At 45.0% G+C, this 17025-nt stretch overlaps 1 protein-coding gene across 1 annotated transcript in view; it reads right to left on the reverse strand.

Annotated features, from left to right (window-relative positions):
• Positions 1–17025, reverse strand: part of PEPD (peptidase D) — a 699082-nt gene that overhangs the window by 259055 nt on the left and 423002 nt on the right. Inside the window, exon 10 of the mRNA XM_044081883.1 lies at positions 10369–10437. Within this exon, the coding sequence (XP_043937818.1) occupies positions 10369–10437 (69 nt within the window). The remainder of the gene's footprint in view (positions 1–10368; positions 10438–17025) is intronic.

Genomic DNA, 17025 nt, shown 5'->3' on the forward strand with positions numbered 1-17025 from the left:
CACAGTTTTACACGCATTTAAATCTGATATATATTTTCAGATGGCATCTCAGAGTTCTGTTGCATTAAACTAAAAGATAGTCTATCCCCAATAATGACCTAGACTTTCTTGGCACAGCTGTAGAAAATTTGACTAGCATACGTATTTGGTGCCCCTCACCACCAAACCATTAAAACAAAAGACAGCTTGGTATGCCCTCATTTATTGATCATAACTGGTATCTCTTACTAGATGGCTGGCAAACGATCTCCCTGTCAAATGCTGTCTAAGAAGTGATCATGATTGCAATCCTTTAATGACAACCTTTAATCTGTCAGACTAAGTATCCCCTACAAGAGGGTACCCAGCGATGAGTCTTGCTTGACCCACCCTTCCCTATGGCAATGCTTCTTGGATATTTTCTCTTGTAATGCATCTGGTTAATTAATTTTATGCAAGCATTATTTTGCCATTTTATCAGATCTGAATATTAAACTAGTTTATTTAGAGTGGAGGTGTGATAAGGATGATGAAATTTTCCTGTTGGTGAAGTGAATCTGGATTCTCTCTCTCTGTGAGAGAAGTCGCTTCCTTTTTTTAACAGAGTGTGGTATGTGCATATGGGCAGCACTGCACACTCAAACATATTGAAAATCACATAGCAGAGCTACTGCACCAAACCACATCACTCAGCTCTATTGTTTGTCCCAGATGCTTTATACATTGCTTATACCACGGTGCTGAGTAAATGTCAGGAAAATCCTACTAGGACAGCTGAACTTTATTTAGGGTTAAATCAGTCTCTTTAATTGATAGCAGGTGTGTACCTAAGATGACTAAATGCGGTAATTAAATCAAAACGTGCTTCAACAAAGTATTAGTTTAAGGGTGTGTACACAAAGTATTAGTTTAAAGGTGTGTACACATAAAATATTAGTTTAAGGGTGTGCACATTTATGCAACCAGCTTATTGTACTTTTTTATTTTTTATATATTTTCCCCTACTCCATTTGTTTTTCAATTGAATTGTACAGGTTATAGGTCACATTAAAGGTGAGAAAAGTTTTGAAATGATTTATTGTGATCTCATTTTTTATATCACAAAAACCTGGCATTTTAACAGGGGTGTGTACACTTTTTATATCCTTTAAGAAGTTTGTGCAATCTTCATGAGTTTGATTCCTATCTACTGGTAGCTAGATTGTCAGTGGATTGGGTCTTGAACTCATTTCTTTTGTAACTGCTTGTGTGATGCCTATGTTCTTGGTACTGTTTTGGGAACTGGTGCTGTCTAATCTGTCAAACCCTGTGCATATATTTAGAAGTTATGTACTCACCATAACATTCCATCTGAGTAGGTGTATTCATTTGTCTGCAACCTGTGGGTTATGGATCCGACATCGGATCCGAACCGGCATGGTTAACCAGCTATGGATCCAAGCTCTCAGCTCCTCCCCTCACCCATAATGCCCTGCTCTCCCTACATGACCTCAGATCGAGTTTGCCAACAGCATAAACACCCTGAAAAGGGTAACACAACATATGCAGGAAACTGAAAGGCCAGGGGGATAGGAGGGCGGGATGGTTGCAGACAAATGAATACACCTACTCAGATGGAACGTTATGGTGAGTACATAACTTCTAAATCTGAAGTAGGAGATTCATTTGTCTGCAACCTGTGGGACAGAGTCCCCAGCTACCTGAATCTTGGGCGGCCATCATGGAAGGATATTCCGGAGCACCGCGGAGCTAAAGGATGCTCTACCCCTAGATGTAAGATCCAACTTGTAGTGGGAAATAAAGGTATGAGATGAAGCCCACATGGCTGCTGCACAAATATCATCTAGAGGAATCCTAGCCTTAAAGGCTGCTGAGGTAGAGACTGACCGGGTTGAATGGGCATGTACACCCTCCGGTGCGGGCCTTCCCGAAGCTTGATAAGCTAGTAAGATACATTGTGAAATCCAGCAAGATAATGAGACTTTGGAAATTGGCTTGCCCAAATTAAATTTAGCAAAGGAAATGAACAACTGGTCGGATTGCCTATGACCAGCAGTTCTGTTTAGATAAAATCTAAGTTGCCTGTGAACGTCTAAGGAATGAAGCTTGTATTCACCCTTGTTTTGATATTTAGGGAAGAAAACAGGGAGGTTAATGGATTGATTAATGTTTGCTTCAGAAGCTACCTTAGGGAGAAAGGACGGGTTGGTCCTGAGGTAAACCCGGTCCGGATGAAAGACCAAGTAAGGAGGTTTAGCTGATAATGCTTGAAGCTCTGAGACTCTCTTGGCCGAAGTAATGGCTACTAAGAAGGCGGTCTTGAAAGATAAGAATTTCAGATCTACCGTAGCCGCCGGTTCGAAGGGGGGGGGGTCAAGGCCTGAAGAACTAAGAAAAGGTCCCAAGGAGGAACCGCTTGCTTTATAGGGGGCCTGAGAAGAAAAGTACCTTTAAGGAAAATCTTACACAATTTGGCAGACATCAGTGGACTGGAGTCATGACCAATGTGATAATGAGAAATTGCCGCAAGTTGTACTTTGACCGTGGAACTGCTGGCACCATCATTAAAGAGAGTGGTTAAGAAGTCAAGCACCAGAGGGAGAGGAACTGTGAAGGGGTTTAGGCCTTGCTGCTCCGCCCACGAAGAGAACCGCTTCCACTTGCTACGGTAGACTTTCCTAGTGGATGGCTTATGAGCTGCCACCAGGATGGCCTTAACAGGGGACGAAATACCGGGAGTCCTGATCAGGAGTGGAACTGCAGCCAAGCGGTCAGCTTGAGGTTGTCCAGGTTCGGAGGAGATAAGTGGGATGGATGAGAAATCAGATCCGGAATGGGATCTAGAATCCAAGGAGGATTCACCGAGTGAGACCTTAGGAAGGGGAACCAGATCTGTCGAGGCCAAAAAGGAGCAATGAGGATCATTCTGCACCCCAACCGAGAGGCTTTCTGAAGAACTTGGAGCATCAGAGGCAAGGGGGGATAAGCATAAAGAAGACCGGGTGGCCAAGCATGCACCAGAGCGTCTCTTGGGGAACCTCCGGGAGGAGGTATCAGGGCAAAAAAACTGTTGCATTTGGTGTTTGAGGGAGACGCAAAAAGATCGCAACAAGGAGTTCCCCACTGTGCGAAGATGCGTTCAGCTACCCGAGTATTGAGAGACCACTCGTAGGGGTTGAGAATGGTGCGACTGAGTTTGTCCGCCAGGATGTTGGACCGACCCGGAATATGCGTTGCTATGAGAAAGCGGTTGGTGGAGATTGCCCATTCCCACACTCTCATGGCTTCTCGACAAAGGGGGTAAGACCTGGTTCCTCCCTGTTTGTTGATATACCAGACAACAGACATGCTGTCCGATTGAATCGCAATTGTTTCCAAGGGAAGAAAGTCCTGAAGTGCTAGCAACGCTAAGAGCACTGCTCTCATCTCTAGAACATTGATATGCAGCGAGGTCTCTGAATCGTCCCACGTGCCTTGGACCGTCCGGCCTGCAAAATGCCCCCCCCCACCCGAGGCGGGAGGCGTCCGTGGTCACCGTGGCGAGAGGGGGAGAGGCACAAAAGGGGCGGCCTCCGTGGAGATCTGGAGAGTGTAGCCACCACAGGAAGGACCGCCTGCACGCTTTGCTGATCGCAATGGGATGATGCATAGGAAGAGCAAGATACGACCACTGAACCATGAGTGTCCATTGAAGGATACGCATATTGAACCTGGCGAGAGGAAGAAGCGCAATCGCTGCCGCCATGGACCCTAGGGCCCTCAGGACCAACTCCGCCGGAACTGAGCTTGAGTGGAGAATGGCCCGCACCTGGAGCTGCAGACTTTGCACTCTGTCCGCTGTGAGGAAGGCTCTCAATCTCCTCATGTCTAACCTGGCACCTATAAAATCTATGAGCTGCGTGGGTGCTAGGTTGGATTTTTTTGTGTTTATCGTGATGCCCAGGCGTGGAGCAAGATGGAGAAAGGAGTCTCGCGCCAAGAGAAGTAGATGCCTTGTTGGGGCGGTGAGAAGCCAGTCGTCCAGGTAAGGAAAGACCTGCACCCCCTGAAGCCTCAGGTGGGCCGCTACCACTGCTAATACTTTGGTGAACACCCTGGGGCTGTGGTGAGACCAAAGGGAAGGACCCGGAATTGGTAGTGACTGGCTCCCAGCCGAAGCGGAGAAACCTCCTGGAGCGCCTGTCCATTAGTATGTGGTAGCACGCATCCTTGAGGTCTATGGAGCACATCCAGTGGTTTTCTCCCAGAAGGGGAGAATAGACTGCAATTTAACCATTCGAATTTCTCCTTGGGAACTGCCAGGTTCAAAAGAGAAAGGTCTAAAATTGGTCTTAGATCCCAGTCTTTTTTGGCACTAAAAAGAACCTGGAGTAGAACCCTAATCCAATCTGGTCTGGGGACGGGCTGGATGGCTCTTTTCTTTAGCAGATGGCCAATTTCTGCCAAAGCGGCCTCCCACTGACCGGGTGGAACGTCGGGGAGGGACTTCAATTTTGGCAAGTGAAGAAAGGGGATACGGTATCCTCTGGATATGATCTGGAGAACCTAGCGGTCTGATGTTATGGACTCCCATGCCGCTAGGTGCTCCGAAAAACGTCCCTCGACTGCCTCCAGAGTGGAGCAGCCGGGCAACCCCTCAGGGCTGCTGCGCGGGCCGTTCAGAGAAGGGTTCTCTGGACCCGAAGTTCCTGGGAGCCCCTCTGCCCTTAGGGCGGCGTCCTCCCTGTCCTCCTCTGCCACGGAAGGACTGGTTGTCCGGAGCAGGCTGGGATTGCTGCGACTTCTGGAACCACATCTTCTTCTGACCCTTTTGGTTCCTAGAATAGGGCCTCTGGGGTGCAGAGAAGCGGATTCAGACGGCAGACAGCATCTTCCCGTCCTTCTCGCTCTGGGTCAAAGTGTCGCGAACAGTTTTGCCAAAGAGGGCAGAACCATCGAAAGGGGCGTTCGCAAATGACGCCTTGAAGGGCTCCGAGAAATCGCAATGACGGAGCCAAGCCTGACGTCTAGTAACTAGGCCTGCCCCTGCGGGTCTAGCGGCACCTTCCGTAGCATGGGATAGTAGCCGCATAGAGGTATTAGTGACGGACCTGAGAGTGGCCATACGGGTGGAGTGCAGCACTTTGTCCTCCTCCGACATGGACTCTGGGGGGGATGCAGCGTATTCTTTTATAAGATCGTGCTGCATCCTAATCACATGTGCCAGGTAGTTCAGCGCCCTCACTGAGAAGGTCGCTGAACTAAACATCCGCTTCCCCAAGCGGTCCATCATCCGAGACTCCTTGCTCGGAGGATGGACTGAGGGACTCTCCTGAGCAAGTTCCCTCTTGGTGGCCGCCAACATGGCATCTACCGGAGGCCCCTTACTCCAATGGGCACGGTCAGCCGGGGGACTGAGAATACGGTCGGGCCTTTTTGGGATTGGCTCCACGGTGTCCGGTTCCTTCCACGCCCTGGTGGTAATGAGGTCCACCAGGGGGTCGGCAGGAGGGGACACCCAAGAGGTAGACGGGCCCGCTTCAAATGCCTCCAAGAACACGGACTCGTCCGAGGAAGACTTGGGGGCAGACCACCCCCCCCTTATGCGGAGCATTTCCATGATGTCTCCAAATGAGACATCCTCGGGGGGTGACCTTGGGGAGCCTTCCCCTTCCTCCAAGTCCGTGTCTTCTGTGAGAGACTCAGGGGAGTCAATGTGCCTCCTTTTGCACGTATGTTTGCGGGGAATATCCTCCGGGGGGCTGTCAGAGGACTCCTCGCAAACAGTAACCTTTTCCAGGGGAACAGCTTGGGGCAAAGGAGCGGGCTGTCCCAAGGGCCGGATGGTGGAAGCCTGACCCAGTGCAGATGGAGCACGGGACGGAGCCGAAGCAAGTGCCGGGAGTCCGGAGACCCTCAACAGGGCCCTCTCCACTACATCAAAAGCCGAAGGGGAGCCGACCTCGACCAAAGGATCCGACAATCGGCTCCCCCTCGGATCCGAGGAGTGGATCGGAGCCGGCACCGAAGCTCTCGGATCCGAAGGGATAGTGCGCTCCGACACAGACGGTGCCGAAGGAGCACTGATACCCCCGGATCCGAAGCTCGGATCCAGGCTCCGAGAGGTCGGATCTGAAGCACTCGAGGGCAGGGTCGGATCCGAAGTACCAAGTACTATCGGCGCCGACCCACCCCCCGGCTCCGAAGCTGCTCGGCTCCAACTGCTCCGAACCCGGGTAGCGGGTCGGAGAAGGAGCAATTGGTTTAAAGAAAGGGGTCGAGCTCCCCCCCAGAGGGGGGGAGGCAAGAGCACTCCCATCTGCATCTGGGCCTGGATGAACCTTCTCATCATCCGGTCCAGATCAGCGTCTGACAGGCTATAGGTCGATCTCGACGAGGCTACCGAGGAAGGCCTAGAGTGCCTCCTGGATAGCCTCGACGGAGATCGGGTCTCCTCCTCCTCAGGTCCCAGTGAAAAACACACAGGTGACCAGAGCCGAGGAGGGGGAGAACCAGCAGACAAGGAGGCCGGGGGAGAAGCCCGCTTGGCTGGCGGGGCCGAAACAGAGGTCTCGGCCCGCCGCTTATGGTGCTTCTCCCTCCGGTCCTTCTTTCTAGCTTCCCTCTCCTCCGAACCACTACAGGGAGGTTGAGTCACAGGAGGAGGAGGGGGAGCCGGAGAGGAGACAACCGTTGAAACGGTTACCCCCGAAGGAGCGGAGGCCGGAGCCGAGTCCGGGGGCAAAAGACCCGCCAAGTCAAGCTTGGACCTCCGTTCCTTCAATGCCCTGGGGTTGAACCCTGCACAAATGGAACATCCAGAAGTGAGGTGTTCAACCCCAAGGCATCTAACGCACCGAGTGTGGCCATCAGCAGGGGAAAGCTTATGGCCACACTCGGAGCACTTGGAGAACACAGCTTTGGGTTGTTCAGACATCCCAAATACCAAAAGTTACTTAAACTAAAGTTAAAGCAAAAGTAACTAAACCACACAACAGGCCCAAACACACACTACGCTACCAGCGAGGGGAGGGATGAGTAAAATTAAATTTAAAACACAAAGTATAATTAAGTAATAGGGAAACCTAAACTTTCACACAAAAATTCAAAAATTTAACACTTTAAACACTGAAAAACTGCACTTAGCTGAAGAGCTTAGGAACACAAATCTGGTCACCAGTGCGGCAAACAAGATCTGAGGTCATGTAGGGAGAGCAGGGCATTATGGGTGAGGGGAGGAGCTGAGAGCTTGGATCCATAGCTGGTTAACCATGCCGGTTCGGATCCGATGTCGGATCCATAACCCACAGGTTGCAGACAAATGAATCTCCTACTTCAGATCTATATTTATATATATTTATTTACACATTAAAATTTAGTGCTGGGTGTACCGGATATTCTTGTATTCCACTTGGTCAGCATCCTGCAATTCAAAAAATGTCAGAAGGAGTTCAGCAAACTGTAAAACCTGACAATTTCATAACAAAGCTGAATTTTGTATCTGCTCCAGCCTCTGCATGAATCCAGTCACCAGGCTATATAATCTTTGTTCCACCCACAGGGAGCAGCTAATGAAGACTTCAGGCTCATGACAGTGTCAGGAATAAGGAAAGATTCTAGTAAAGTGCAGCACAATGACAGTCTTGAGTGGAATGCTGTTCACTGCATTTGTTTGAGATGCATTTAAGGGAAGAGAGAACATGATCGATTTGCTGATGACACAAGGATACATGCAGCAGTGGAGGGTGAGGGGTTTTGGAAAAGCTAACCAAGTGGACAGAAATGTAGCAGCTGATGTTTAATACATCCATGACAACCCAATTAGAAAGGATCAGCAGAGGGGAGTGGAAATGATGGTAACAGTGCAGGAAAAGGACGTGGGGGTGTCCGTTACACCTGAAGTGGACTACTTGGAGTAGAGTGAGAAGTTAACCATCAGAATGTTTGGAGGTGTATACTCACAAGGACAGACCCCCAAAAAAAAAACAACAAAAAAACGGTGCTGCTCTTCTTCTGGGCCCTGGATGGCTCACATCTTGGGTACTGTACACTGTTTTGGACCACATAAGGAAAAGGAGATCAGGCTATTAGTAGCAGCCCAGATGAAAGCCCAGAAAGATATTTGGGGCAGATGATAGAGAGAGGCAGGAAGGGGGCTGGACATTATGTGCTCACACAAGGCCATGCAAGTAGATCCTCCTAAATAGAAATGGAAGGGAGAGATGGGGAGGAGGATGGACATGATGTAGGTACATAAAACCATGTAAAAAGATCATCCTAAACAGGAACAACAGAAAGGTAGAGATGAGGAGGGAATTTGATTTGATATGGGTGCACAAGGCCATGTGCAGAAATGTAAACATGTCATCCTAAACAGAAAGATGACTGGGGGCTTGGGGAGCAAATTATATGCACCAATTACTCCCCAGATCCTGAAAGTATTAGTCTATCAAGAAGGTTGTTGTGAATCCATGGAATGGACTGCTGGAATAGGTGGCAGACAGGGAATCCATGCAGGCATTCAGAAGAGTATGGGGCTGACAGACAAAGGGTGAAGGTTAAGAGAGGGATGGAGGTAAAGCAGCTTATTATTGCACTTAAGGGCAGACTACATAGACTTAATGTTGCTTTATGCCTAAAAATTGTAATAAAATACAGTTCAAACCATTCATGCAAAGCAGCGAGTATCTCATTATAATTAGAAGAAACAATGGAATAAATGCAAACTTCTTTCATCCTTTCAAAATGTCTAACATCTGTCAAATTAAGAAGATACAAGAAAGCGGCCAGTATGAGTTAATACATAGTTTTTATATAGAAATCTAGGACACCAGGTTGGGAATTCCAAAATGAGGCTTGCTAAATCAGATGTGAAATGTAGGCAAACACTTTAATAAAGGGAGAGTTGCATGCCACAAATCCATAACCGGGTAATGCTGAAACAGTAGTTGGCAGGTAAATGATTTGTGCATTTCCATAAGAGATGGAAAATTTAAAAATGAAGAAGTCCCTTCAATCATAAAAGTATAATTTTCCATGACTGTCTTACAAGTGATTGAAATAGTACATGATTTGTGAAGACTTTTAAGGCTAATTCTTGCAATATTTTATGCAACAGCAAAGTACCTATCGACAATCAGAAAAGCTATATCATCTCATCGTAGTCAGTGATCTCTTCTTTCTAATCACATTGGCCTTCAACAGCCAACATACTTACAAAAGAACAGAAAATATATGTTTCATGACAAACAGTGGCTACTTGCCTAGGATATTACCAGTTGAAGTACATATCCTGAAAAGACTCCTCAGTCCTATGTCTCTCTTGTTAGGGCTACTGTTTCCTTAATATTGGAATCTACAATGGGAGCAGTTCTGTAGCTTCTGGAAGGAAGGAATGCCAACTACAAGACCATAGCAAGAGTGAAGCAAAGGGGACAGATGACTTACAGGAAGACAGTTAGAAGGCATGACTGGTGGCTTTAAATACACACAAACTGATCTTGCTTGAAAGTAAAAGCATGCTTGCTCTATATTTAAACAGCCACTTAATTATGCTTTTCAGCTTTGGCTGAAGATCTTTTTTTGGCTCTGAACTTTGGTTGGGGGACAGAATTTGTGGGCATTGCCCAGGGTACTAATTATCTCAGCTACAACTCGTTAACTATTTGCATGAGAAGAAGAATAATGACTGTGTTGGAAATCTTTCAGATTTTGTTTACGGCTTCATTTGTGCTAAACCATTAACTTTTTAATAGCTACTGTCACATCTTCTAGAATATCTGATAATGCTGACCAATTCCTATAAAGTGGTACTTTGTAAAACTCTTTCAGACAGATAACTCCTAAGAATATATTTTTCAGCAATGAAAATCATTAGCTCCTAACTTCATAAATTCATAAAGCCTCTTTTTCCTTGGTTGTTTAAGGTAAAAAAAATGCTGTAACTGTTAAATATTAGTTTTCTGATATAGGTACATAATAAAGGCCTAAGCAAAGATAAAGATCTTGTGAATCCATTCAGGCAAAACCCTTCACCACAGCCTCTACACTGATTAAAACCAACAAGGACAGACATTTTCTGGGAAGGCTGACATTCATGGAACCACATCACAGTGCAGTATCTAAAGTACTGGCCTCATCCTGAAACAAACATTTGTGAATAAGAGTTCAAATGGCTACTTTCTGAAAGCAATCCTAAGAGTCTGTAAATGTCCTAATAAATGGTGCCACCTATTATTTGGAGTACTGCCACTTACTTTCGTGGTCTGCCAACATCCAGTACCTCTCCATAACAACATTCTAATATAGAGGATATGGGACCAAAAGAAATAGCTAATGAAGCATTTATTTCACATAAGTATTAACACTCAGTAATAACAAACCTATAACAAGTGTTAAAAATGTACATACGTGCCACAGATACAGGTGTAAGATGTATGACGCATTCCTCCACGAGCAAGGCAGTAGTGCTGGAACAAGCTGTTAAAAAATACAAATGAATTGTGATAAACATCTCAGTTGTGGCTGTTCTTATTAGTAATCAACTAAGTATCCTCTAATAAGCCTGTCTTACTTAAGTGATGCCTCAGGAGGGATAATACCATTTTCAACCTGATACTATGCAAATGGCTAAAAAAGCCAATATCAAATAATTAAATGTTACTCCACATTGTGTTCATAATGTTAACTAGCAGAATGGTCTCCACTGTTATTTCTTCTCACTTTCTTTCTTAGTTAAAAATCTTTCCTTTTTCTCTCTTCCTCTCAATGCACCAAAAACACTTCTTTCTCTCTCAATGTGTTAAAATGTTCAGTGATGCTCTGTAACAATGAGCCCTGACTCACTGGCTTTGACCAAAGATTCTTGGCACAATCCAAAAGATGTCTAACAATAAGAACATTGCCACATACTGCAAAACATATGTATGAATAGTAGGATGGTTTCCATTTAGGGTATAAAAATGTGATTTTTTTTTTTGTATGACACTGTATCCGAGCTGCTGTTAACACTGCATGAAATGCTGAAATTTATGGAGTACCGCACCTTCCCTTTAATGGGGGAATACCTGTAGCTGCGTAAAACAGCCCTCAGGTACAACCTCAGAATATTTAAAATCCCAGATCAGAAGTCAGAGAAGTAAGAAAAGAGAGAGAAAAAGATTCCAGAAGAGTCTGGAAGAGTTTTTGAACAGCAGTGTGGAGACCAGATTGTCAGCTTTGGAAGGAGTCCAGTCAGCTGTACTGGCTGACCACTGCAGAGTCCTAGTGATCTTCATTTACCTGAACTGGGAAAAGATGCTGTTTATTTTGCTGTTACTCATTACCAGAGACCACAGACTTTTTGCTTTGAATGACAGCGAAGCCTGGAGAGAGTGGTGTACAACTACTATAAACTATTCTTATTTGTAAGCTGCAAAGATTTACTGTGTTACAATAACAGTCAATCTGTTATTTTTTGTTGGGCAAAGTCAGGACAGGCTTGTATATATGTTTTGTTAATAAAGCTGTTTTATACAGACACCACTATTCTCGTTTACACTCTTCATCTCACACTGACAGTTTACATGTAATTCAGAAAATGTCATTTATTTCGCTGAGTGGGGTCTGTTCGTTTTATACAGGCAGAACTGGTAGGAACTTTTCCTTAAGAATTAGAAATCATTTATATGCCATAAAATGCTGCCAAATAGCAGAATGTCAGTAGTGTATAAAAGAAGAATGAAAAAGAACCTGAAAAGTAAGGTGTACAAAACAGTGGTGTGACCATTACTAGTGTATGGTACAGAAACCTGGACAGTGAAGGCAGAGCAGTTGAGGAAGATATAGGCAATGGTGATGAAATGCCTGAGATGCACACTGTGGGACACAAAGAAATGAGGATATGCGAGCAGAAGCCCACATAGCTCCAATTGCAGAGAAGGTCAAAGACAATACATTATGGTGGTTCAGGCACATATGTATGCAAGCAGAAGATAATCTAGAAAAGATGAATTGAGACAGACTGAAAGAAGGCAAGAGGAAACAAGGATATCCAGGAAAGAAAGGGATGAATTGTGTGACAGAAAAGATGTGACAATCAGGCATTACGGTTGAAGAAGTTAGGAAATTGGAAATGAAAGATGGCGATAGTTAAAGCAACACCTCAACACCATGTAGAAAAATGGGGTTGATGATAATTATATGCCATAAAAATTGAGAATAGTTAGAATGCATTTTAGATGTGCAAAGATAAGTGCAGTTGTGCAAGTCCTACTTACCTGTAACAGTAGTCAGTAGAACACACTGCCTTACTGGCGCATGGGTAGTAGTGCCCTGCTACCCTATCTCTTGCAGTCCATCAAAGCTCAGAACTCCTCATTCTTCTGCCTGTCTGTGGGTGTGAGGGACCAATCACCTGCGAGGACAGGGACTGTTTTTCAGATCCACAGACGGGACTCATTCAATTTTCTATGGCCCAGAAGGAAGAGAAGATGAAAACACACGCTTCGAGATATCTACTGTTTTAAATGAGTAAGCACATAAATACATAAAAAAATGCCGCTGATCAAAACTCAAAGGCAACTTCAAAACCAAACTGTGTGCATCCAAAAAAGGGGGTGGTGGGTGGGTATTGACAGTAAGGCAGTGTGTTACATAAATATCTACTGTCACAAGTAAGAAGGACTTACACAACTGTACTTCGTTCAACAAACACACTGCCTTACTGGCATATGGGCAGATTCCCAAAGCGCCCCCAACCTGGTAGGAGGACAGATAAGGGGTCTAGGAGAACCCCATGAATGGTCCAAGTGAGGCTGCTCTGAATTTAGAAGAGACATCCAGCTTGTAGTGCTTTACAAAAGGTATGGACAGAGGACCAAGTTGCTGCCTCCAGAATATTTATAGAGCCCACTCTTCTCCAATAAGCTGCTGAATAGGAAAAGGCCCTGGTGAATGTGCCTTTACCTAGTCTGGATTCACCTTGCCATGGTAGGTTTATCAAAAACAATACAAGATGGTTTGCTTAGAGATCCGTTGACCCTTCTTTGCCCCTATGTACGAAGTAAGATTACTTTTAGCCTTTCTGAAGGGTTTCATTCTGTCAAGGTAGCACCTGAGCTGCCAATGCACATCCAAGGCATGAAGTATCCCCTTCTCCCTTATTCTTAGATTCTGGGAAGAACACAGGGAGATTTAATGGACTGATTGTGGGTGAATTATGAGAATACTTTAAGCATGAAAAAGGGATTAGTGTGCAATACAACCCTATCCCTGGGGAAAATCAGGAAAGTTGTCCCACCATGACAGCTTGCAGACATCAGAGCAGTAAGCAAAACAGTTTCCAGATTAAGATCAGCCCGAGTGGCAGATTCAAAAGGTGATAAGGTAAATTTCTCTAAAAACATACTTGAGATCCCACAAAGGAAGAATTTGCTTGATAGGGAATCTCTTATACAGTACTCCTTACATGAGCTGCTTTGCTAAAAGAGAAGAAGAAGAAAGAGGGGCATCCATTAACAGACAAGTATAGATGGCCACTAAAAGCACCTTAATGGATACATACAATAAGCCACCCAGAACTAGCTAACACAAATATTTCAAGACCAGAGGAATGTTAACTTAAAGTTACCCCTGCTCCCATTTAGGCACCACTTAGAAAATGTCATCCATTTGTAAACAAAAGATTTTCTAGTACCAGGTTTTCTGGCCACCTTTTTCACCTGCTGCTCATCCTCAAAAAATGAGTGCCTCAACAGAGTCAAGAATGAATCATCCATGCAGTCAGTTGTTACTGTTGCTCCAAACTGGGATTCTCCATTTGCCCCAACATTGTGTGAGCAAATTCAGAGTATGAGGAAGTCTGTGGGAACTGCCCTTGAGCAGTGCTAATAAAAGTAAGAACCAATGTTGCCTGTGCCAAAAGGGGGTCACCACAATGATCTTTGCTTGAATTACTGAATCTTCAAAGGAACCTTACAAATCAGTGGAAAGTATGGAATGCATACAGTAACATTCCTGTCCAAAGGAATGAGAATGAGTCTGTCCTTCAAGCATGTTTACAAGGATGTCTGGAACGGAATTTCTCAAGCTGTGTTTTGAAAGGAGGCGAACAGATCTATGTAAGACATTAGCTTACATAAGACTAGATCCTGAAACACTAACTCTTGTGTGATGAACAGCAGCACTGGTAAGGGAGATTCCAAAAAATGTAGATGCTGGGTCCAACAATTCCAAACATGCCATTAAGTATTCCACATGTGGAGACAGGCCAGGGATATCATGAGAATCATGGGCACCATTCGTCCTAGAATTTTTAGGAATTCTCTTGCTGAGGTGAAGTTCCTCCTGGAGAATTCCTGAAACACCATCTGATAAGACAGGACCTTGTCTTTGAGAATAAAGGCCATTCTTTTGTCAGAGTTGAAAAAGCACCGCAGGAAGTCAAGTCTTTGTGAGAGTGTCAGGCAGGATTTCCACAGGTTCAACTTAAACCCTACCTGAAGAGTAAGGTTTGAGACCTTCTCTAGCAATTCCAAACACCTAGATACAGGCTCTACATCAGCAAGCTGTGCAAGTAAGGAAAAAGGTGAATGCCAAAAGTCAAGGTGTCATGGATAGTCCAAAGTGAAATATATAGAACTGGGAACCTGACACAACAAATCTCCGATATCTCCTGAAGAGATGACAAATGGCATACAACGATACAAATCCTTATGGTTCAGGGTTACCATGAAGCAGCGGTCTAGGAGGAGAGGAAGCACTGTCTGCATGGTGAGCATTTTGAACTTGGGGACCATGACGAAGTATTCAGAAAGGACAGGTCCAATATAGTCTCCCAGCCATTTCTCATTTGGGAACCAGTAAGATTTTGGAGTAAAACACATTCATTCTCTTTAAAGGAGAGACCAGTTATGTGACTCGAGTCTAGAATATAAGAGGGAATAAAGTCTGGACTGACGGGGAGGGGTTGGGGGGGGCCAACTTACTAGGATGGAGGCAGACCTTCCTTCCACTTCAAACCTTTGCCCGTGAAGTAGAGCACCCATTTGCTGTAACCACTGATGGTAAGCTCATCTTGTTGAAAGCTAACTATTGAGTTGGGGTACCCAGAGGGGAACCTGAGAATGCTGGGTGCTATTCTTGTCAAAGTAATAAGTTGGAAGGGGGAGGGTTATATTTTTAGAGATGGGAACCCCTCTTGTTAGGTTTGGTGGGAACCTCATCCTGTCACATCTCCTCTAGGTACCTTGTTTTTGTACGGCTGGGACTTCTAACAGATAGACATCTGAAAATTATCTTGGTAAATGGAAGGGAAACTTGGGGATAAATTATCAATATACACTTCCAGAAATACACTGGCAGTTAACACCATAGAAATTACCCTGCTGACTTCTTTCCCTGGGATTTTAGCCAGTTGTCTACAATTTCTGAAGGGAATGGGTTTGGAGAAGACACAGTTCTTATTAGACATAGATTCTTTTAATAGAGGAGAATTGCAATCTTACTTAAAAATATCCTCCAATGCAGTAATCAAAGGAGGGAAGATGGCCATGTCTGGGCCCTCGCCCTCAAAAGGATCACACTCTGCAGATGGTCGAGGGGGGCTGATGATTGCTCCCAAAAGAATACATTCCTAAAGCTGGTCAGCATATGGGAAAAAGAAAACATCTCTTTGGGTTACTGAACTGTTTGTCTTCAGAAGAAAGAGACTGATCAGACTCAGACACTTCTGAAAACTCAGATTCTAGATCCTCCTACAAAAATCAGGATTCCAGGGGGGGGGGGGGGTTGAATGAGGGTTACAGCACCAATGCTTGTCAAAATCTGGTTTTGCACCCCCATAATCAACAGCCTGAATAATGAATCTAACCATTTTCACAAGCTCAGAGGTGAAACACAGTTGGAGACTGTCGGTCTGCAATGTGGTGGGCCATCAGTCTCATTTATGCACATACTACACAACTGGGAGAATCCCGGAGGGAGATACATTGACAATGGCAACAGATTCTGTGCTCTCAACTTCCCCTGCATCTAAAGAATTTCGTTCTCCCATATCTGAACCAGGCAATGGTACAGTTGTGGAGGACATGACTGACCTTTGTGTCATGCATATTTGTGGTATTAACACCACACTAGGGAACACAGAGGGAAAAGAAGGTGAGTGGTCCAATAACCTTCCGAAGATAGGCTACTCTGAGTTAAAAGCACAAAGAGGCATATTTCTTGAGTTAATTCTATGCTTTTCGGGTGCACAAGGGGTAGATGGTGTGTGCATGTGTGTGTGTGTGTGTGTGTGGGGGGGGGGGTGCCATTAAAAAGGTGGAAAAATCCCACTATTCTCTCTCTAAATAGCAATCTAAAGACTATTTCTGCTGGGATGCTATTCTGAACACTGCACTTAGAAAATAAAAAGAAGTTATGTACTCACCATAATGTTCCATATGAGTTGTTCATCTCGCCTTCATTCTCACTGATGGGTTCAGAGACAATCTTCGGCTCTGACTCAACCAGATGCTAAAGCTCGAGGTCTTCAAACAGCTCGTGGGCTGCTCCCTATCCCATGATGCATCAGTACTTCCCTCAGACCTTGTTTGCCCAATCATACTGATAACTAAAGTATATAGGCATTGAAATAAGAATACCGTAGATAAGGACAAAGCATCACTAAGACTTGTTTAAAATTCCCAGCCCTCAAGACTTTAAAGGTAGGGAGATGGTGGGTGGGACTTAACAATGAAGGCAACATGAACAACTCACATGGAACATTATGGTGAGTACATAACTTCTTTATATGAAGTTGTTCTATCTCACCTTCATTCTCACTGATGGGTCAGCGTCCCAAGCACCATCTCCTTGGGTGGCTCATGGAAGTATATTCCTCAGAACCATAGATCCAAAGGAGGCCATGTCCCTGGAGGTCTTATCCAATTTGTAATGAGTGATAAAGGTATGAGGTGAGGACCATGTGGCTGCTGCACAAATGGTATCTATAGGTAGCCGTGCTAGAAAGGCTGAAGATATGGAAATTGCCCTGGTTGAGTGAGCCTTGACTTTATGATTTATTGTCATTTGGTAGAGCTGTATTTG

This window comes from Protopterus annectens, chromosome 8.part1, assembly GCF_019279795.1.
Source record: "Protopterus annectens isolate FY-2018-M chromosome 8.part1, PAN1.0, whole genome shotgun sequence".
Lineage (NCBI taxonomy): Eukaryota > Metazoa > Chordata > Ceratodontiformes > Protopteridae > Protopterus > Protopterus annectens.